The sequence below is a fragment of the Microcaecilia unicolor genome, chromosome 3 (assembly GCF_901765095.1).
Source record: "Microcaecilia unicolor chromosome 3, aMicUni1.1, whole genome shotgun sequence".
In the NCBI taxonomy this organism is placed as follows: Eukaryota; Metazoa; Chordata; class Amphibia; order Gymnophiona; family Siphonopidae; genus Microcaecilia; species Microcaecilia unicolor.
Genome location: NC_044033.1, coordinates 323073716 through 323097338, shown reverse-complemented (window position 1 = coordinate 323097338; position 23623 = coordinate 323073716). Strand labels below are relative to the sequence as shown.

Sequence of the window (23623 nt, the reverse complement as noted above, 5' to 3'; positions counted from 1 at the left end):
TTCCGGAACTACGTGTCATCAATTGAGGAGATGGAGCCTTACAGAGCGCACGAATGCTTCAAGGCTTCACTTTCTTGGCTTCAGAACGTTGGAGGTGCGTTTTATTATATAGGATGCTTTTCTGTAGCACATGGAGGGAATTTAATATATGCTGATTAAAGTGGAGGAGTGGCTGGAGGGGGGACAGAGGAGACACACTCACATCCAGCAGTCTCACTGGACTGATGAGACAAAGTCAGCACGGATTTAGTGAAGGGAAGTCTTGCCTCACCAATCTAATGCATTTTTTTGAGGGGGTAAGCAAACATGTGGACAATGGGGAGCCGGTTGATATTGTATATCTGGATTTTCAGAAGGCGTTTGACAAAGTGCCGCACGAAAGACTCCTGAAGAAATTGCAGAGTCATGGAATCGGAGGTAGGGTATTATTATGGATTAAGAACTGGTTGAAAGATAGGAAGCAGAGAGTAGGATTGCGTGGCCAGTATTCTCAGTGGAGGAGGGTAGTTAGTGGGGTCCCGCAGGGGTCTGTGCTGGGTCCGTTGCTTTTAATGTATTTATAAATGACCTAGAGATGGGAATAACTAGTGAGGTAATTAAATTCGCCGATGACACAAAATTATTCAGGGTCGTCAAGTCGCAGGAGGAATGTGAACGATTACAGGAGGACCTTGCGAGACTGGGAGAATGGGCGTGCAAGTGGCAGATGAAGTTCAATGTTGACAAGTGCAAAGTGATGCATGTGGGTAAGAGGAACCCGAATTATAGCTACGTCTTGCAAGGTTCCGCGTTAGGAGTTACGGATCAAGAAAGGGATCTGGGTGTCGTCGTCGATGATACGCTGAAACCTTCTGCTCAGTGTGCTGCTGCGGCTAGGAAAGCGAATAGAATGTTGGGTGTTATTAGGAAGGGTATGGAGTCCAGGTGTGCGGATGTTATAATGCCGTTGTATCGCTCCATGGTGCGACCGCACCTGGAGTATTGTGTTCAGTACTGGTCTCCGTATCTCAAAAAAGATATAGTAGAATTGGAAAAGGTACAGCGAAGGGCGACGAAAATGATAGTGGGGATGGGACGACTTTCCTATGAAGAGAGGCTGAGAAGGCTAGGGCTTTTCAGCTTGGAGAAGAGACGGCTGAGGGGAGATATGATAGAAGTGTATAAAATAATGAGTGGAATGGATCGGGTGGATGTGAAGCGACTGTTCACGCTATCCAAAAATACTAGGACTAGAGGGCATGAGTTGAAGCTACAGTGTGGTAAATTTAAAATGAATCGGAGAAAATTTTTCTTCACCCAACGTGTAATTAGACTCTGGAATTCGTTGCCGGAGAACGTGGTACGGGCGGTTAGCTTGACGGAGTTTAAAAAGGGGTTAGATAGATTCCTAAAGGACAAGTCCATAGACCGCTATTAAATGGACTTGGAAAAATTCCGCATTTTTAGGTATAACTTGTCTGGAATGTTTTTACGTTTGGGGAGCGTGCCAGGTGCCCTTGACCTGGATTGGCCACTGTCGGTGACAGGATGCTGGGCTAGATGGACCTTTGGTCTTTTCCAGTATGGCACTACTTATGTACTTATGTACACACACACACTCGCACATTCACTTTCTCTCTCTCTCTCTCTCTCACAGTCAATCTCACACATACTCTCTGAAACATACACACTCCAAGGAAAACCTTGCTAGCACCCATTTCATTTGTGTCAGAAACAGGCCTGTTTTACTAGTATTCTATAAGGGAATCTTGGTGCCAAGATGCCACATAGAATTGGTGCTAAGCACATAGCATTAGGACATCTTTAACTGATGATCCAATTTATAGAATTGCCCCGAAAATTAGTGCAGTTTTGAATTTCTATAGGTGCCTTTTATAAAGTCCCTCATCTCAACAAGCTCGTTGAATCTGGTTAGGTAGCTCTAAAAATCATGTCTCATCTACACCAGTCTTAGCCATGCACACCTGTGAAATTGGTTTATTGTATACCTAAATTATTCTGCTTTATTTTCTATTTTTAATTTTGCAGTATTTCAGGATTTAAGTGTTTAATTACTTCTGGGAAAGAAGAGAAGCACGTTCAGTAGCCTGGTAGCTTGCTGATGCTCTGTAGATGATGTTTAATCAATTTGTAACTACCTTTTTTAGAGTTATGCTCCTTTCATTAGATCATACTTCAAGTAAATGCTGTGTTTCTGAAATTCTGGCTGCTGTAAGCTGATACCATCTTTGAAAAGCTGCTTTAGAGAAAACAATTTGTATTAATGGCCTGAAAGATTCTGTTATGCTATTTGTACTCCATTGTTTATTAGATCAGTTGTTCATCATTTTGCTTTCCTTGCCAGTTTTGACGTTTAACCTTTCTTAATGTATTTGAAGTGAACATATATAATAAAGATGAGAAAGCAAGATGCCTAAGTATTTGGTTTTGTTAAAGGCAATTCATACAGATCATAGCTTTTCAGTTGGAAATCTGTAATCTGTTTGGTGTTTTCTTAACATCATCTCCAGACCATTCCCTACGAGTGGGTATATGCCCTCCTACCAGCAGATGGAGAGACTGAGACAAACTGTGAAGTGCTTACGCTTGGTGCTGTGGAGCCCTGAAAACCTCAGTATTTTTCAGTCTTTTCAGCAGATGGTAGGTAGGTGCTGTGGGCTCTGAATTTCTTCCAAAGAGAGAAAAAAAAAGTTAAGGCTCTTTATTTTGCCTTGAGTTTGTCTGTCTTTTCATTCTCAGGAACAACTGATTAGGAGGCTTTCAGTTCAGTAAGAAAAAAAAAACACTGGCACTTCTTTTCAACAGCATTGGTTTAAAAACAACAAACAAAATAAAACTTCAGTGCAGCGAATGCAAAGTAGGTACCGGTGCTGCTTTTTAACAGCCTCGTTTACTGCCTGCCCAGCTTGCAATGGGGGGTCCATGTTGGCTTGCTCGGCCCACGGGGTGCACACCTACCTGGATGATTGGTTGATCTAGGCCAAGTCCCATGAGGAAAGCCTGCCACTCATGGACCGAGTGGTGTCTTTGTTGCAACATCTCAGCTGGGTGGTCAACAACTGTGCTGGTGTAAACGCGTGTATTGGATGTACGCATGTCCATTTTCAGTGCACCTTCAGAAAAAGGTCCCCCCTTTTTTGAGGGGGCCGAAAATGACCGTGCATCAAAATTAAAATTGGTGTGCCACCATTTTGGGCCTGAGACCTTACTGCCACCCATTGACATAGCGGTAAGGTCTCACGCGTTAACCGGGTGGTAATCGTCAAGCATGTGTACACTGCCAATTACCAGCCAGTTAGTGCCACGCACTAGAAACACGCGTAAAAATTAAATTACTGCCCGGGCCACATGGTAGCTGGCGGTAGTTCCGAATTGGTGCATGTTGGGCACACTTAGGCACCTACGCGGCTTAGTAAAAGGACCCCTGAGTCTTTTTCTACCTGTGGAGGATTAGCCTAGTGGTTAGTCTACCGGGCTTCGATCCTGGCATCCTGGGTTCAGCTCTCGCTGCAGCTCCTTGTGACCTTGGGCAAGTCACTTAACCCTCCACTGACTCAGATACAAAACTTATATTGTGAGCCCTCTAGGGACAGAGAAAGTACCATTATATAATGTGTGATTGTTCCCTGCCTTGAACTTGATGGTTAAGCGGATTATAAATGCCTAAATTAAATTAAAGTGTGCTTTATAAAATATCCCCATAATGCCATGGAAAAGCAATTTTAAAAAATATATAAATATAAAGTTGTCTTTGTGAATTAAAAATGAGCACATTGGTCTGATGCTTTTTACCTCTAACATGTTTATTAACAACCGCTTGGTACTTTATAAATATAGATGCAATTAAAGTCTTTATAGAGACATACACAGGAATGGCATGTAAACATATACATGGGCAGACTCATTTTAGAAAGGACGCAGAAGTCAGAATAGAGATAGCCAGGTGAGGACATCTCAAGTTTTACTTGTATTTTAGAACAGAATCTGGTGACGTAGAGGTTGTTCTGAAATACAGGAGAAAAGTACATTTTTGTGCCAGGTACATGCGGCATAAACATCCATTTTAGGGGGGGGGGGGGGGGGGGGAAGGTAGCAGATGTCAGTGGGTTGAGAACCAGCACATAAAACATGTTTGTGCCAGCACATACACTCTTATCGTAGCCAGTTTAGAAATAGAAATGTGTATTTTTCTGATGCTGTCACATGGACCAGTATCTCTTGCCAGTTTGCCTTTTGATGGGGGGGACAAATCTACTGGGAGCAGTTTGCCAAAACCTAATACTGATATTGAACTGTTAGGACACTGACATTTATTCCCCTTCTGAAGTGGGGAATAAATATTTATCTTCTAGGCGTGCCCTAGTCCTACCCAGAACATGCCTAGACCACATCCCCTTTCCATTTGCATGCACTTGGGTTTTTGATGTGCATACCCCAGCTTTGTAAAATAGGAACTTAGATATTTGTGCTAGTTAAATGTTTAAGTACCAGTTTATGTTTGGCATCCTGCCAGAGTAACGCTTTTTACAGTGGTTTTTGTTATACCGAGTTGTTTTTAATATACTTTGGATCTTATTCTGATGTTTTTTAGATTTGTTTATCTGGTGACCCCTGAGGAAGACTTTGCGCCAAAACAAGGCCCATGTAGGGTCTAGTGTGTTGACATCTTTGGAGGACCCAGATTTTATATTGTCAATGACTGTTGGAACATTGTTTATGTACTGTTGAAGAATAAAGTTTTTTGAAGCTTGGACTTCTTTCCCTCCTGATTTATCCTGGAACGTTCTTTTTCCAACCTTTTTGTACTCTTGGACATTTTGTGGAAGATTTTTGTACCCTGATTTTGATTGTTTAAATACGAGTCTCTGCATGTCTCAAATGTGAATAGCCCTTCTAAAATGACCACCTTAGTCTAGCTCTTTTAACTTTATAAAGATTCAGTTTATTTTATTTTTGCTTTTTGCTCTATGATATCTAGCATACATGAGACATTTTGTATATGGCGACGAAAAAAAAACACTATTCTATAAGCTGAGCTTAAATTTAGGCGAGGTTTGTAGAATAGCACAGATGCCCAGGGATCATGCCTAACTTTAGGTGTGGCCATTTGCACCAACTGAAACGTGGTGCAAATGCACGCACCTAAATTGGGCACATATCCCCAATATTGTACAACAACTCGTGTAAATGTTAGGAATGCCCTTGTTCCGCACCTAAGTTCTAATTAAATCTAATTAGTGCCAGTAATTGCTGGTTAAAAAACAGTTATTGGCACAAATTAGTTCATTATTCAATTAAATTGAGCGTGCACCCAAATTTGCATGTGCAAATTTTGGCAACTTTTATAGAATTAGGGAGTTTCTGTGTACATTTGCTTGCTTGCTGCTAGATCACTCATTTCCTAGCCATCTTCAGTTTTCATTTTCTTAAGTCCTGGATCATGACCTGGAAGGAAGATAAGGAATCATGCTTTTACATTGGGCTACAAAAAGAAATATGTAGATTTGGTATCCATAAAAGTCTGCTACGTCAACATAAGCTGGTGGCTCTCAACTCAGCCCTCATGGCACAGCCAGCTAGTTGGGTTTCCAATAAATGTGCTTGATATGAAATGAAATGAAATAAATGTGCTTGATATGAGAGAGATCTGTATGCATGGCCTCCAGTATATGTAATATATCTCATGCATATTCAGTGTGAATATCCTGAAAACATGACTGACTGGGTGTTCCCCAAGGACTATGTTGAGAAGCACAGTGATTTAGATCTTGTTACGGATATTAAAAAAATTGATGTTGGGTGTAGCATGGGGGTGGGTGCTTGTGGCAGGTTTGTGTGTATTTTTCCTTTGATTTTTCCATTTTCAGTGTTGTCTCAAGCATTATATACTGTGGGTTTTCACTACGGCAGCAGCTTAATATTTTCTTTTACTAATATCATTACTCGCAGAGTAAATTTCACTGTTTACATTTTTTGATGGTAATTATTTCTGGAACATTCCTTGCCATTGTTGCAACAGATCACATGACAAGCAAGCAGGTTTGATACAAGAAAGCTGAAGGGGGAAAAATTACACCTGCTCGAGAGCGGAGGTGATGTTTTCAAGTACCTGCATTGATTAAAGCAGTTTATAATCAGTGCATGCACTTGCGAGCTCCCCTCAGACCGTGGCCCCTGCTTCACCTACTGTCAAATTACGAGGGTCTTTTACTAACAGTTAGCACATGTTAACTGCCCATAAGAGTGAAATAGACCTTGCGGCAAATAATATGCACAAATCGTTAGTAAAAGATCCTTCATATGCCTTTGTGACAAAGCATGTACGTTTAAGCCAATCAGTATTTTATAAAAGGCCTTGTGGGCACATACACATGAAAATAGTGTTATAAAGGCGCCCCTACTATAACCCCCCCCCCCCCCTTTGCTGTTTTCCATATTTGGAGTCTTTCTGAACAATACATTGAAGTCCTTAGCTCAGTGTGTAGCAGCACTCAAAAATGTTAGGAATGATTCAGAAAGGACTAGAGAATAAAATTAAGAATATTTTCTTAATGGCTCTGTTTCTTCCCCCCCCCCCCCCCCCCCCCCCCCCATTCTAGCAGAAGTAGAAACGATTTAGAGAAAGGCAACAAAAATAAGGGGGCTTTTTAGTTTGGAGAAAATGTCATTAAAAGGGTTAGTAGTATAGTTAGGGTTAAACGGTATTGAACCCATCTAGAAGACAAGCCCAGTAACAATTATTAAGCAGTTCATTGGGGATCACCACTTCTAGGAGTTAGCATTATGGAATGGCCTTCTTTATTAAGATCTACTGAGTATTTCCAGCTGACCCTAATTGGCCACTGTCAGAGAGAATGTGCTGTGCTCTATAGAACACTGCTGCTGGCCTGTCTTGGCAAATCTTACCTTTTATCAAGCATTTTCTGCTACTCAACTGTCTGTTGCTGACCATGTTGGATTTTAGTGATGTCAGTCTGGCATTGTTCAGGAGCTTCTAAATCCTGAGGAAATTGCGTTTAAAAATGTAATAAAATGAGTAAATAAAATCCATTAGTTAATTGCAAGGATAAAACTGATCCTAGAAAAGCAGGTGGTTCTTTCAGAAGGCTCTGCACAAAATTGTGACTCATCAGATGGAAACATGTACTCATTTCATTCCCCATTTTTTCCTTGCAGTTGTCCATATTTGGCAGTGAAGATTACACCTGCTATTCCTGTGGTGGGTGGGATTCTGTTCTTTTTTGTGATGGGGACGTTGCTGCGAACTAGTTTCAGCGACCCTGGAGTCCTTCCCCGCGCTACTCCAGATGAAGCAGCGGACTTGGAAAGACAAATAGGTAACACTGAAGGTCTGTGTATGTCTATGAACCATTTTATGGCTCTCTCCCTCGACATAAGCTCTGTATCATTATATTTCTTTTTAAAACATTTTCTCCTTGAAGCCGCAATACACTCAAACTCTTTCTGTTTTTATGATCCTCCATAAATAATTTATGTATTTGTTTCTTGTGTAATTTAAAACTTCTAAATTTTGCACACCTTTATTTTCTAAGGGTTTTTGTTTTACAAAGGCGCGCTAGCATTTTTAGCGTGTGCTAAATGCTAGAGACACCCATATATTGTTATGGGTGTCTCCAGCGTTTCACGCATGCTAATTTTTAGCACACGCTACAAACGCTAGCGCGCCTTTGTAAAAGAACATAAGAGTGGCCATACTTGGTCAGACCAGTGGTCCATCTAGCCCAGTATCCTGTTTTCCAAACAGTGGCCAAGCCAGGTCACAAGTACCTGGCAGAAACCCAAATCGTGGCAACACTCCATACTACTAATCCCAGGGCAAGCAGTTGCTTCCCATGTCTGTCTCAATAGCCGACTATGGACTTTTCCTCCAGGAATTTGTGCAAACATTTTTTAAGCCCAGATACGCTAACTGCTGTTACCACCTCCTCTGGTAAAGAGTTCCAGAGCTTAACTATTCGTTGAGTGAAAAAATATTTCCTCCTATTTGTTGTAGAAGTATTTCTATGTAACTTCCTCGAGTGTCCCCTAGTCTTTGTACTTTTGGAACAAGTAAAAGGACCCCTTAGTAACTTTTACCAGGACCTGGGGTGCTAGAATGGCAATGGCTTAGCTTACCATTTAGTTGGGCCGTTAGTAACTCTTTTCAGGACATCTCTGCCAGCTGCTTTAAAAGAGTACATTAGTTGCTAAATTTTAAAGAAACTGCCCCTTAATCCAAATTTACTTAATTGTGCACCAGTCTCTAATCTCTGCTTCTTAAGGAAAGAGGATGAAAAAAAACTGCTTTTCTTCACCTTTCCAATTGGCAGGGGTCTAAAATCTGGTATTTTATAAAGCCAATCTCGATTTTGATTAGGTTTTAGGACTAAGCCAATGCTTGCAGCCTTGACTGATGACATAAGGCAGACTATAGATAAGGGGAAGTCATGATTGATTCTCCTGGAAGTGTCCACAGCCTTTGATATGGTGGATCATCATATATTGTTGCAAAGGTTTACATAGTTAAGCCCTAGGTGTGTCTGTAATTCTTGTTTCAACTTGGGGAGTATACATCGATCAACATTTGACATTTGACTTCCAAATTTCAAAAATAGTCTCCTCTATCTTCAACTCACTATGGAAGTTAAAAAGAATCAGGCCTTTTTCCCTTGTTCAATATTCCGCACATTGGCCCAATCCTTAATACTTTCCAAGCTTGACTATTCCGCTTGATTTGTTGTTTTCGTGTGTGTTTTTGCGGGAGATTTGGACTCTCCTTGTTGTTTTTGACTATTGCAATGCCATTTATGCTGGATGCTACAAACAGCACAGAATACCACTTTCCGCTTGCTCTGCAGGGTACCACATTACTCGAAAGCCTCCCTTTTACTTCTGTAATTATATTGGCTTCCATTAAAGGTCAGAATTACCTTTAAATTATGTGTATTTGTATACCAGATCTTGTATGGTATTTTCCTTCTTACATGCAAAACCTTATTGAACTGCCTAAATGAAATACTCTAACCACTTCTAGAGACTTCTTATCTCTTAACTATCCTTGTAAGAAAGTTATCTACAAAATCTATTCATACTGTAGGCTTTTCCTATCAAAACCCTAAGAAATGGAATTTATTACCTAAACATCTTAGATTCCTAGTAGATGAGTACTGCTTTTAATAATGACAAACTGTGATTCAATTGTTAGCGATATTATCTGTCTTCAACGCTTCTCTGATAGTAATAATCTATGCCTTTTGGTGTGATTTAATAATCTATACTTACTGTTATCGTAACCTTTTATGGTTAGTCAATGCTGTTCATTGCTTGTAAGCCACATTGAACCTGATCCAGTTTGGGATAATGTGGGGTATACATATAATAAATAAACCATTTTTGGCTGATTCCTGCCAAAGAGTTAAATGGAAGGAGCATTTTTCTTCTTCTGAAAAGACTAAAATGTGAAGTCCACCAAGATTCCTTTCTATCTCCTTCCTTTTCAGTATTTGTTTGCCCTACTTAACTGATAATCGTGAGATTCCTTGGTTTCACTTTCCAGCTGTATGGTGATGATATTCAGAATGATTCCCCCACTGATCACCAATCTTTGAGATCCTTTTACCAAGGTGTGTTAAGTTTTGGGCTTAACACGATTTAACGCAGGATTTTAATGTGCAGCAAGCCCAAAACTAACGCTGCAAAAGAAGAGGTGTTCTCAGTATTTTTTATTGCAGGTTGGGCATTAATGTTCCCATTAGTGCATGGTACCTGCTGAGAGTTAAATCGGGACCACTTACCGCTTCCTGTAGGAGACATTAAGTGCTGCTGTGTTAATTCTGCATTTGCCAGTTAGCACACGGTAAGTGTAAAGCAGGTGGCTAATGCTTCCATGCCCACTGTCTGCTCAAGCCGTGTCCCCCTTCTGTCACACACAGTTTTACACATAGTAACAGGCTAAATCTGCTAAATCTGTTAATACGGTTTGGACAGTAGCCTGTTTCCGAGTGTTAACCGCCATTAAATATTTAACAGACCTTGGTAAAATGGTCCTTTTATTCTTCTCTGTCTCTTTAGAATCATTACTTTAACATCTATTTCAGCTGGGATGCTGATTAACTTAAATGAAGCAAAATCTAATGATCTGTGGGATTCATATTAAAATCCCCTAGGGTGACAAAAAATGAACAAAAAAATAAAGTGCATTATAATAATCATTCACTAACATCTCTCATTAGCTTGTATAAGCAAAAGGACTTTTATTCATATTAGATAGCACTTAGCTTATGTCTTTCGTTCAGCAGCAATACATTATCTTTCAATGGGGCCACCATTTCACCCCACAAGGCTTCTTCAAGAACTGAAACTGAATGTCAAAACGAATAAATCTATGGAGATGAAAGCATCAAATAAACATTCAAACCATTATAAAGAATGCATTCAAAATCGTCAGCAAATCAATTAGCTGGTTCACTCGCTTGCAGCAATGTATTCCTTTGATCAAAAATGGCGCTGCAGCGTCACATGCCAAAAAACGGAGTTTAAATAGGCTCCTCCTGAAGATTACTTAAAGGAGCCACCCGGTAGCATGGAATGGACAGATACCCTTAGAGCTTATAATCATGAAAAAAATCTGAGTCACTGAAAAAATCAGTAGAAAACATGCCAATCGACAGAGCTGTTGAGACCCCACGGTTCCATAGTTTTAAGATTAAAGATCCACTTATTTATTTATTAGGATTTATTTACCGCCTTTTTGAAGGAATTCACTTAGCTTCCATCCGTTGTAAAAGCAACTTACGGTTCCCTCCTCTTTTCAAAACTTCTACTTTGTCAATAGCAAAGCATTCAAGGTCGTCAAAAGAATGATGGCAATCTATACAATGTTCAGCTAAGGGCTCTTTGAGGACCTTTCTTCTGATATTGGATGTATGTTCAAGGATCCTTACCTTCAATGGTCTTGTTGTCATGCTAATGCAAGTTTTGAAACAAGGACATCTGATGGAATAAATTACATGATCAGACAAACAATTTGTGAAATGTCTTAATTCTATCACTCGGTTAGTGGATTTGTTGTGGAAAGTTTTAGTTTGGTTATTTTACATATTTGACAAGTCCCACATTTATAATGGCCAATGATTCGCTTGTCATTCTTCTTTTGTGATGAAGGCTGAATGATGAAGGCACATCTGCTGGGCTCAGAATGTCCTTGAAATTACTCCCTCTCGAGTAGGCTATCAGGCTTATTTTCGTAGAGAGGTGTGGTAGCTGTGTTAGTCCACTTTTAAAGGTAATCAATAGAAATAAAACAAAATAAAACATGGAAAAGAAAATAAGATGATACCTTTTTTTATTGGACATACCTTAATACATTTCTTGATTAGCTTTCAAAGGTTGCCCTTCTTCGTCAGATCGGAAATAAGCAAATGTTGGTAGATGACAGTATAAGTGAAACAAAGCATTTCAGTGACAGTCTGACAGGATGGGGGTGGATAGGTGAGAGACAGGAAGAGTCGGATGGATGAGGGGCAGGGAGATATGCATGGAGACAGGAGGGTTACAAAGCAGTACAATTTTATGGTTTATAATGGGCTAGAAAACCCAGATCTTTGTTAAGTCCTGTCTGGTGGGTGTCAAAATTTAATATGTTTTATGTGAAAAGTTAATTATAGGGTCTTTACAAAACAGGCACGTTTTTGGAAATAGGAACCCTGTTATCAAACTGCTCCTCCTTCTTTCGTCTACTGTATTTCAAGATTCTATTACAATTTTGCGTTGAACTTAGGACAGACTTGCAGACTAATTTTCTGCCTACTGCCACCTTGTTGGAAACTCAGTGTTTCATACAAAGTCATCTCAAGACTATTTGTTATTTTCAAGCATATCAAATGACATGAGGGTATCAAAGGAGTGCTGGAACACCAAATAATCCAAATGCAGCAGTTAGAAAAAAAGAGTAGTGCACGTGGAGGATCGCACAGACCACGCTGATGTTTGCCTTGATGCTCTAGAAGCCCAAAATAAAAGTATTCTGGACCTAGCTAGAAGACCAAGAGAACTGAGGATGACAGACAAACCTGCATATGATCAGCTTTCCAGAATCGGTGCCTGAATAGGAACTAAGAGGGATGTTCAAAACTGATTCCCAAGGCTTTGGCCTGGAACATGAGGTGCCGATGTTGCCAGTGGAACACACACCCCATATCGTGGTGAGACGTGAAGAGAATGGAAAACCTCTCTGAACCGTTTTCAGAATACTGAATAATGTTGACAAAGAATAGGTACTAAGGAAATACCAGCAGCATAAATCCTTGGGGTACAATGGATCACATATTTTATTGTTTCAGGACTACTCCATACAAGTACTACTACTACTACTTATCATTTCTATAGCGCTACAAGGCATATGCAGTGCTGTACACCATACACAAAAGACAGTCCCTACTCAAAGAGCTTACAATCTAGATAAGACAGGCAGACAGACAGAACAATTAAGGGTAAGGGAATAAAGAGGTGAGGAACAAAGACGGGACAGGTGAGCAGTGGTTAGGAGTCAAAAGCAGTGGTAAAGAGGTGGGCTTTAAGTTTAGACTTGAAAACGGCCAAAGAGAGGGCTAGACGTACAGGCTTGGGAAGTTTCTTCCAGGCGTGAGGTGCAGCAAGATAAAAGGAACGGAGTCTGGAATTAGCAGTAGAGGAGAAGGGGACAGATAAGAGAGATTTATCAACAGAACGGAGTACCTGAGGGGGGGCATAGGGAGAGACAAGAGTGGAGAGGTACTGGGGAGTGGCAGAGTGAATGCACTTATAGGTCAATAAGAGAAGTTTGAATTGAATGTGAAAATGGATAGGGAGCCAATGAAGTGACTTAAGGAGAGGGCTAATGTGAGCATAGCGACTTTGGCGGAAAATGAGTCGCGCAGCAGAGTTTTGGACTGATTGAAGAGGAGAGAGATGGCTAAGAGGGAGGCCGGTGAGAAGCAGGTTACAATAATCAAGACGAGAGGTGATAATAGTGTGGATAAGGGTTCTGGTAGAGTGCTCAGAGATGAAGGGACGGAATTTGCTGATGTTATAAGTACATAAGTAGTGCCATACTGGGAAAGACCAAAGGTCCATCTAGCCCAGCATCCTGTCACCGACAGTGGCCAATCCAGGTCAAGGGCACCTGGCACGTTCCCCAAACGTAAAAACATTCCAGACAAGTTATACCTAAAAATGCGGAATTTTTCCAAGTCCATTTAATAGCGGTCTAGGGACTTGTCCTTTAGGAATCTATCTAACCCCTTTTTAAACTCCGTCAAGCTAACCGCCCGTACCACGTTCTCCGGCAACGAATTCCAGAGTCTAATTACACGTTGGGTGAAGAAAAATTTTCTCCGATTCGTTTTAAATTTACCACACTGTAGCTTCAACTTATGCCCTCTAGTCCTAGTATTTTTGGATAGCGTGAACAGTCGCTTCACATCCACCCGATCCATTCCACTCATTATCTTATACACTTCTATCATATCTCCCCTCAGCCGTCTCTTCTCCAAGCTGAAAAGCCCTAGCCTTCTCAGCCTCTCTTCATAGGAAAGAAACGACAGGTTTTGGCAATCTGCTGAATGTGAGCAGAGAAGGAGAGAGAGGAGTCAAAGATGACCCCAAGGTTACAAGTAACAGCCAAAAGGCATACTGTGACCCTGTACTGTAGTGCATTGCACAAAAGAAGTGCTCTACTCTACCCTGCTAAACTGTGGTTTTTGTACCGAAATAAGCTGTACATCATTGAAGCTTCCAAAGAGATGAAATCCTTCTTGGATAAACTACCAGTAGCAGGGGCATTGCTTATGCAACCATCCCAGCTGAGTGAGGAGTGGGGGGAGACATGCTGCATTGGTGCTCTTTGGCGTTAATTTTGGAACAGGTACTTTAGTTGCTAACTGGGTTCAGTTCATGTACTCTCTCCACTGAAGCCTTGTCACTATGCCCCAGTGGGGTGAAAGAGCTTATTGCCCTCCCCGTGACAAGACTACAATAAATCACCTAGTCGAGGGCTGGACCTACTAGCCATTGGGATCGGTACCAATCTAAAATTGATTGGTATTTGTACAGAGCTATGCATCCGTTTGCTTTTCTGCTTATATCAGACTTCATTTACATCTTCCCTAAGTTTCAGACTTGATCAAGTGACACCAACTCTAATGATGATCATAATTAATCATTTTGGCTGATGCACGGGAGGGCCATATATGTAGATATATCTAGAATATTTGCGGTTACTGGATGCTTAAACTGCTGACTCTGGTCTAGCGTTCACCATCTACTATTGGCTACCGCTCTTTATATAGCGCGTTTGTAAATTTTTAAAAATTTTATTTATTTATTTTATTTAAATATTTATGGTGTGAACAATCTACAGTCCTTGCCAGATTAGAATAGAAACACACACAACAAAAATAACAGTATATATATATATATATTTGACATTATAAACATCCATTCTGTTTCTTTATTCAAGATTTGTTTGTTTTTACTATGGAGGATGTTCTCACATGTTTTAAATGTTTACTTTTTTCATTGGAATACTACTACTACTTATCATTTCTAAAGCGCTACTAGATGTACGCAGCGCTGTACACTTGAACATGAAGAGACAGTCCCTGCTCGACAGAGCTTACAATCTAATTAAGACAGACAAACAGGACAAACAAGAGATAAGGGAATATTAAAGTGAGGATGATAAAATAAAGGTTCTGAACAAGTGAATATGGGTTAGGAGTTAAAAGCTGCATCAAAAAGGTGGGCTTTTAGCTTAGATTTGAAGACTGCCAGAGATGGAGCTTGACGTACTAGCTCAGGAAGTCTATTCCAGGCATATGGTGCAGCAAGATAAAAGGAACGGAGTCTGGAGTTAGCAGTGGAGGAGAAGGGTGTAGATAAGCGAGATTTACCCAGTGAACGGAGTTCCCTGGGAGGAATGTAGGGAGAGATCAGAGTGGAGACATACTGAGGAGCTGCAGAGTGAATGCACTTATAGGTCAATAAGAGGAGTTTGAACTGTATGCGGAAACGGATAGGAAGCCAGCGAAGTGACTTGAGGAGAGGGCTAATATGAGCATAATGACACTGGCGGAATATTAGTCGTGCAGCAGAATTTTGAACAGATTGAAGAGGAGAGAGATGGTTAAGTGGGAGACCTGTGAGAAGCAAGTTGCAATAGTCTAAGGGAGAGGTGATAAGAGTGTGGATGAGGGTTCTGGTAGTGTGCAAAGAAAGGAAAGGGCGAATTTTGCTGATATTATACAGAAAAAAACGACAGGTTTTAACAGTCTGCTGAATATGTGCAGAGAAGGAGAGGGAGGAGTCGAAGATGACCCCAAGGTTACGAGTCTATGAGACAGGAAGGATGAGAGTGTTATCCACAGAAATAGAGAATGGGGGAGGGGGGAGGAGAGGTTGGTTTAGGGGGAAAGATGAGAAGCTCAGTCTTGGTCATGTTTAGTTTCAGATTGCAGGTGGTGGGAGGGTTCGAGGGCTGTTCCCTACTGAAATGGGGTGTGTACAGATGGGGAGAGGAGGGGAGGGTATAGTGGGATGGGGAATGCGCAAGAGGAAAGCTGGAGGGAAGAGGAGGGGGAGCCAAAAGAGAGGAAAGGGAATTCAAAATTGTAAGGTTGGACTGAGTGATTGTGCGTGATGCATGGGGAAGTGTGGGAACATGGGGGTCAGATATCTGATGGGGGAAGGGAGGTGCTATCTCTGATTTGATACAATCATATTGAAAGAATGGCAGATCCTAATTATCAGTTGTTGGGGGTCTGGTGGGATGGCTGGGATACTGCACCCTAATTCGGTTTGCATTTCTTTCCATGGAGTATCTATAATTGCTCATGAGTGAAGTCTAACTTTACACATTAACCCCCAGATTCTATAAAAGGTGGCCAAATATCTGCACCCAAATTTGGGTGCCATCCAGAGATGTGTGCGCAACCTGATTGATTTCTGAGCCAATTAACATTGATAATAGGATGCTAGCAATCAATTATTGTTGTTAATTGGCACACACATCTGGCTGCACACTGTTCTATAAGCCTGGACATCCAAATCCCATAGCATGCAACCCAAAAGAAAGCGTGGCCATGGAAGGGGCATGGGTGGATCAGGGATGTTCTCAAAAGATGCACACAGTGTTATGGAATTCCAGGGATCTGCGCCCAACTTGTGCAACAGGATTTACACCATGTTCCAGCTGGTATAAATCCTTGCGCTCAAAGCTGGGCATGGGAATCCCTGCTGGGCGCTATTCTATAAAGGGCACACATCCTGGAGTGCTTTTTTTACAATGTTAGAGTGCTGAGTTCTCCGGTGCCTAATTTTCAGAGCCATTTACTGAATCCAGTACTAAATGTGGCTGGAATCCACTTACCTGTTAAGCTTACCAACATTTTGACTTTCTTGAAGCAGCATCATACAGACGGAGTATTTTTGCAGGAAACACATCTTTCTGAAAGGGAGCATTTGAAGATATATGAAGGTCTTGGGTGGGAGAGGTTATTGCTTCCTTGTTTATTAGTAGGCAGAGAGGGATGGTATTCCTTATTAGGAAAAGTTTGGCCCTGGTCATACATAAGATTCTGAATGACACTGAGGGGCAATATGTGGTTGTGACTTAGGAATTGTGGGGGCAATAATTTTTATTTTGCAGTGTTTACGCTCTTAATGTTTATGACCATGGCTATTAGATTCCAGGAATCAGATGAAAGCTTGGCACTTCAACCAGGCTTTTTTTTTTAATGTTTCAACATTTTTTATTGAATTAAACAGATACATATACATCTCGAAACTGGTGTTGACCACATTCTTGTCTCAAAGTTCCCATTTTACACAGTACCACCATCAATGTTTTAAGGTATTTTCTCCCCTCCCCCCTTTCCCTCCCTCCAAACCTCCCCTCCCTCAACTATTAGAGACTTCAAACATGTCTTATATATCAACAGTCCAACCCCCCCAAACCTCCTACCACCTCAGTATTCCATTAATAAAAAGTGACAACAATTACCTACTTCTCTTCCTACCCATCCTAGCCGTCTCCTCTCCCCCCCACCCTCCCACTATCTTACCCCACTGCAACGCTCATGGAAGTAGTAACTAACTTGTTAGTCTCACTCACACACTCAAGGAGTGACTCGGGCTACACGTACTTCAGCAGGACATGTTTATCCACTCCTGCCCTAGCTGAGTAACATTTAACCATCTCTGACCTCAAGTGCAATTTTCTTTAAATTAGTGACCTTATTTTCTAACTCTTCTTACACTCTTACCTATCTATATGTTCCATCTTTGCTTATACACTACACAGAGGGGCATAATCGAAAGGGACATCCTCGCAAAACGTCTCCATCCAGGGGCATGGAAACCCGTATTTTCGAAACAAGATGGATGTCCATCTTTCGTTTCGATAATACGGTCAGGAACGCCAAAATCCTGAAATTTAGTCGTCCTTAGAGATGGTCGTCCCTAGACTTAGTTGTTTCTGATTTTCAGCGAAAATGGAAACCAAGGACGTCCATCTCAGAAATGACAATGCAAGCCATTTGGTCATGGGAGGAGACAGCATTTGTAGTGCACTGGTCCCCCTGAAATGCCAGGACACCAGCCGGGCACCCTAGGGGGCACTGCAGTGGACTTTATAAATTGCTCCCAGGAACATAGCTCTCTTATCTTGTGTGCTGAGCCCCCCAACTCCGACCCCCCAAAACCCACTACCCACAACTATACAACATTACCATAGCCCTTATGGGTGAAGGGGGGCACCTAGATATGGGTACAATGGGTTTGTGGTGGGTTTTGGAGAGCTCGCTGTTTCCTCCAGAAACATAACAGGTGGGGGGGGGGGGGGGGGGGATGGGCCTGGGTCCGCTGCCTGAAGTGCACTGCACCCACTAAAACTGCTCCAGGTACCTGCATACTGCTGTGATGGAGCTGAGTATGACATCTGAGGCTGGCATAGAGGCTGGCACAAAATATTTTAAAGATGTTTTTGAGGGTGGGAGGGGGTTAGTGACCACTGGGGGAGTAAGGGGAGGCCATCCACGATTCTCTCCGGTGGTCATCTGGTGATTTTGGGCACCTTTTTGTGCCTTGGTCGTAAGAAAAACACGACCAGGTAAAGTCATCCAAGTGTTCGTCAGGGACGTCCATGTTACTTTCGATTATGGGTCAAGGACGTCCTAGTGTTAGGCACGCCCAAGTCCCACCTTTGCTATGCCTCTGACACGCCCCCTTGAGCTTTGGCCATCTCTGCGATGGAAAGCGGTTGGGGACGTCCAAAATTGGCTTTCGGTTATACCGATTTGGACGATCCTAGGAGAAGGACGTCCATCTTCCGATTTATGTCGAAAGATAGGCGTCCTCTTTCAAAAATGAGCCCAACAGTCAATTAAAATGTTAAATTACGTATTGTGTTGACATTGTAAGTTAGTATATTATGCCGTACTTTGTATTGTTATTTGAATATTTTTACTGCTGTAGTTGTCTATTGCTCATGTTTGATTTATTCTTACTGTACACCGCCTTGAATGAATGCCTTCAAAAAGGCAGTAAATAAATCCTAATAAATAAATAAGTATTATACTAAGGGGTGATGCTTGGTCAGTACAAAGGATACCAGATTATAATGGGAGGAGATTTTAATGTGACAGCTGATCCCGCTATTGACTGAAACCTGCTAGGTCATTCATGACTTCTCATTCTAATAAGAGGGTGAATTACATGCTGGAACAATTGCAAGTAATAAATGCTTGGTGAGCGTTATATCTCTTTCCACTCTCATGTGCATGAGGGATACGTTCATCTAGACTATTTTATTCTTTGAATCACTGTTCCCACAACTTGAGCAGACAAGTATAGAGTCAACTTTTCTATCTGACCATGATGCAGTGGGCATAAAATTTAGTATTTGGTATGACAGACAAGATTATATCTGGTGTCTGAACCCAACCATACATCAAACGGAATTTTTCATAGGAAAACATGACAAGAAATTATAATATCCCCATGTCTGAGGAAAATGCCAATTCTCTGGGAACAACCACACTATAGGAGCACTGTTCCATCTAAGCTGAGCGGGAGTTCTCTATCTGTATTGCTGCCAGTGGGGGGAGGGGGGTGCTTCAATATTATGTTTTCAAACACGTGAGACAGGCAGGTTCCCTGGAGTCCTGCAGAGCTTGTCTGTCCTTCACTATTGAAAAATGTGATAGTGAAACAGCACCTCCTACTGGCAGGGCTGTAGGTGGAGGACTCCTGCTCAGCTTAGAGGGAACCGTGTATGGGAGACAGTTAAAATGGTTCTTAGAGGGAAAATCATAGCTTACACTGCATTCCAATGGAAGCAGCGAGATCAAAGAATTTTAGACATGGCCACCACCTTGAAAACTGAGGTAGACATATACATGCATTGGATCATATAGGCCAATATCACTAATTAATCAGGACATTAAGATTCTAACTTCTATTTTAGCTACTCAGCTTATGTTGGGGTTTTTTTTTACCACGCTTAATTCATGCTGACCAGACAGGGTTTGTTCTTGGCTGCTATGCCTCAACAAATATAAGGCGAGCATTGTTAGCTTTGCACAATAGAAGTTTAGGCTGTGGTGGGGCAGTGCTGGTCAGCTTGGATCCCGAGAAGGCCAGTGTTCATTTTGAAGTAGTGGAATGACACGATTGTACCGGTTTGCTCCTGAAATGATTTTAACGGCCCTATTTTCATATCCCTTACACGAAAACCAGAGAAAAGGGCATTGCAGTGATCTAGATGTCCTAAGACTATTGTATGAAGTACCTTCTGGAGAGCAGTTTTGCCCAAAAAGGGGGATAGGATAGGATAGGATTTGACATTCCACCTTTCTGTGATTACAATAAAAGTGGTTTGTATATTATATACAGATACTTTTTTTGTTTTGTACCTGGGGCAATGGAGGGTTAAGTGACTTGCCCAGAGTCACAAGGCGCTGCAGTGAGAATTGAACCCAGTTCCCCTGGTTTACAGGTTGCCACACTAATCATTAGGCTACTCCTCCACTCAAAATGAAGGGGATGGGATTCTATTGAACAGATCTGTTTTTAGTTTTGAAAAGAATTTTTGTACTATGGCTGAAATACGTACTAGAAAATTTTAAGTTGATCATCAAGAACAACATCTAGGATCTTCAAGGAATGAACAGTATCAATATTTATGCCAGCAGTCATAAGAGAAGCAGGCAAAGAGAGTCCAGGTGACCTTGAAAATATAATACATTTGTTCTTATATGGCTTGAGTTTCATCATTTATTGCGACTGGCTTACTATGTACCTACTGAATGAGGACTTTTTGTTATTTGTCTAGTTGTTTTTAGACTACTGACCTCTGTGAGTTAACTACTGTCTATAGTTGTTTATGTTTTGTTGTTTTATTTATATGCATATTATGTATGTTTTATTGTTCTCCACCCTGGACAAGAGTGGATTTTAAATAATAAATCTAATCTAATCTTTTATGAACACAGCTAGTCTGCAGTGCTATAAAATGTAGTGGTCAATGAAGAAGTAATGAAAGGATTCCAATGATCTATGACATTACAATTATATATCATCTTCCCATGTAAATGAGGTTATTTCCAGAGATTGGATCATGATAAATAATGGTGCTAGAAAGATATTAATGTGAGTGGCAGTATTGATCCTTGAGGGACCCCACAAATACTTAAGTTGGATGTGGACTGGGCAGGAGTGGAGGACTAGCCTAGTGGTTAGTGCAGTGGACTTTGATCCTGGGGAGCTGAGTTTGATTCCCACTGTAGTGACTCTGGGCAAGTCACTTAAACCTCCATTGCCCCTGGTACAAAATATGAACCTGAATATATGTAAACTGCTTTGAATGTAGTTGCAAAAACCTCAGAAAGGCAGTATATCAAGTCCCATTTCCCTTTCCCTATCATTCCATGAGACTATATTCAACCTATCAGATAGATAGGAATAAAACCATGAAAGTGCTGTTCCTGACATACCTATTTCTTGAAGTCTAGTAAGTAAAATGGTATGATCAATTATATTGACGGCTGAGGAGAGGTCGAGAAACACAAGCACAACTGTCTTATCCTGATCTAAATGAGACAGTATAAATGTAGTGACACTCAAGTGTAGTCTCTGTAGACTGATCATTATGGAATCCCATTTGAGAAGGTGTAGGGAATTGGTGTCATCTAAGAATGTTGTAAGCTGATCTGCAATAATGCTCTCTGTTAATTTTGACAGGAAAGGTAGATTAGCAATAGGCTTGTATTTAGTAATATCAGTTGGGCTTTTCTTGCTGTCTTTCAGTCTTGGACTTATATTTGCTTTTTTCCATTCCTTTGGCATGATACCAACTTCCAGGGATGATATGACCATAATATGAGTATAAAGAAGAAAAAGTGATTCAAATTTCCTAATTAAAGTAGAAGGGATAGGATCAAGAGGGGCTGTAGCAAATATTAGAGTTTTAGAATTTTCTCAACATCCATTGTTGTTGGGATATTGAATTTAGTAAGGGGTGTGTTTGGCAGCAGATCACTAATTGGACATTTAAGAGAACAAGTATGTAAATCTGGTGAAGGCAGCAGAATTTAAAGAGTGGATGACAGTGATACAAAGGATCATTGCAAAGCTTCTATCTTTCTCTTAAAGTAACAGGCTAATTTCTGCAAATTCTATATATCGCGCCTTAATTGCTGTGCAGAAAATGAAGCATATTCTGTAACAATTTGCATAACTTGTTTAACTAGCTAATCATCACTGTTAATTGGATGTTAGCAAGCAATTATCAACACTAATTGGCATTAATTATGATTTATGTGCACAACTCGCTAAGCGTATTCTGTAACATGGTGTGCATAAATTCCAAGTCGCATAGTTGAAAGGGAGCATGGTTATGGACATGGTATGGGCTTTTCTAAAATCTATGCGCATTAATGTAGAATACAACCGCTCTGCTCCTAATATAGGCATCAGGATTTATGCCAAGTAAAACATGGCTTAAATGGACACGTCCAAATTTGGTGACGTGGAGAGGCGATCGGCATATTATATATAGTTCATGAAAATTTAAGCCTATTCTATAAAATTTAGGCATACTTTACAGAATATGCCTAGGCATATTTATTTTTCTGCGTGGACGTTTCAGGCGCCATATTAATGTTTAGTGTGAAATTGAAGTATGGGATGTAACATTTCAGAGCTTAGCCAACTTTGGGAAAGAACATACTGGTAAGAGTAAGCTATGGTCTACTGGACAGGATGAAGAGACAGTGAAATGCTAACAGAAATTAGGAAGGTTAACAAACTGGTGATATAATAGGTGATTTCATTAACCCCAATATAGATTGAGTAAATGTCTCGTCCAGGACATGCTAGGCAGGTGGTTTCTAGATTCCATAACTGACGGCTTCATGGAATAGAAGGTGAAGGAACTGACCATAGGGCAAACTAATTTAGATCAAATCCTTACTGGTACAGAGGGCCTTTGCAAACGGTAATGGTATTGGAACTACTAAGCAATAGTGATCACAATCCCCCCAGATTCTATATATAGCGCCCAGATTTGGGCGTGTTTCCAAGATGCATGTGCAACTTAATTGGATAACTAGCTCTTTACAAGCTCTTAACCATAAATAATGGGGTGCTAACAGCCAATTGTTTTTTTTAAATTATGCTTTTAATTAAAAAAAAAAACAAGCAATAATAGTTGTACAGAAACAGAATTAAAAATATAAACAACAATTAAATACAGAAGAAACAATACAATCCTTTCATAGCTCCAATATTGGGATCCTACAGAAATATCAGAGAGTAAAAATATAGGAGAAAAAACACTAGCAGAAAAAGACCAAAATTGCATGGCAAATTATACATCTGATAGATAACATTTCATATTCTAAACAGCAAGAACTAACACATCATATTCTAATCAGCAGATCTATCACCAATCTTCAAGGAAGACATTTTATTAATAATTTGTTTAAGCTGAACAGTCATAGAAAATATATCTCACATTTTGTGATTTAACTAAACATTTTACAGGAAAACAAAGAAAAAAACCTCCGCTATTCTGTACCACGCGTTGGCATAATTCTAGAAAAACTTTACGTTGCTGCTGAGTCTCTTTACCAACATCAGGAACCCACCACAGTCTATATCTCTTAAATAAAGGATTTCTATACTTGGAAACACAAACTAAGAATTAAAGTTTTATAAGATTCAAACATGAACAATACCAGAAGAATTACTTCTGTGTCCACAATATCTTGTGATGTTTCTAGGACCTCTGAGATATTCAAACAATCAGGGGAAACCCCTCCTTCTTCACTATTGATGTGAGCCCCTAGGTAGTCGCCTACACTGTGATTTCTCTGCACAACTAATTCACAGTCTCCACAGCCTGCCAGCTAGACCACCTCTACTATAAGCTCTCAGCTACAGCCTCTCCTGCCGCTTTATCCAGGTCGTGAGGCAGCCCACTGTAAGCTCTTCACTGCTTGCAGTCTACACTGCCCCTCCAAGGCTTACAGTTCTTTTGGTTTCCCAGAGACATGTGCAGATAATACTCAGACAATTAATATAGTAA

General features: G+C 40.7%; 1 protein-coding gene across 2 annotated transcripts in view; it reads left to right on the top strand.

Moving 5' to 3' along the window:
* The window catches only part of ZDHHC14 (zinc finger DHHC-type containing 14), a 406180-nt gene that overhangs the window by 267228 nt on the left and 115329 nt on the right, over positions 1-23623 (top strand). The window contains exon 1 of one of the 2 annotated variants that reach the window (XM_030198383.1): positions 7181-7337. The exons of the other annotated variant lie outside the window; for it this stretch is intronic. Coding sequence (XP_030054243.1) covers positions 7247-7337 — 91 coding nt within the window. The 5' untranslated portion in view covers positions 7181-7246. Of the gene's footprint in view, positions 1-7180; positions 7338-23623 lie in introns of those variants that run through there. 2 annotated transcript variants of the gene reach the window in all.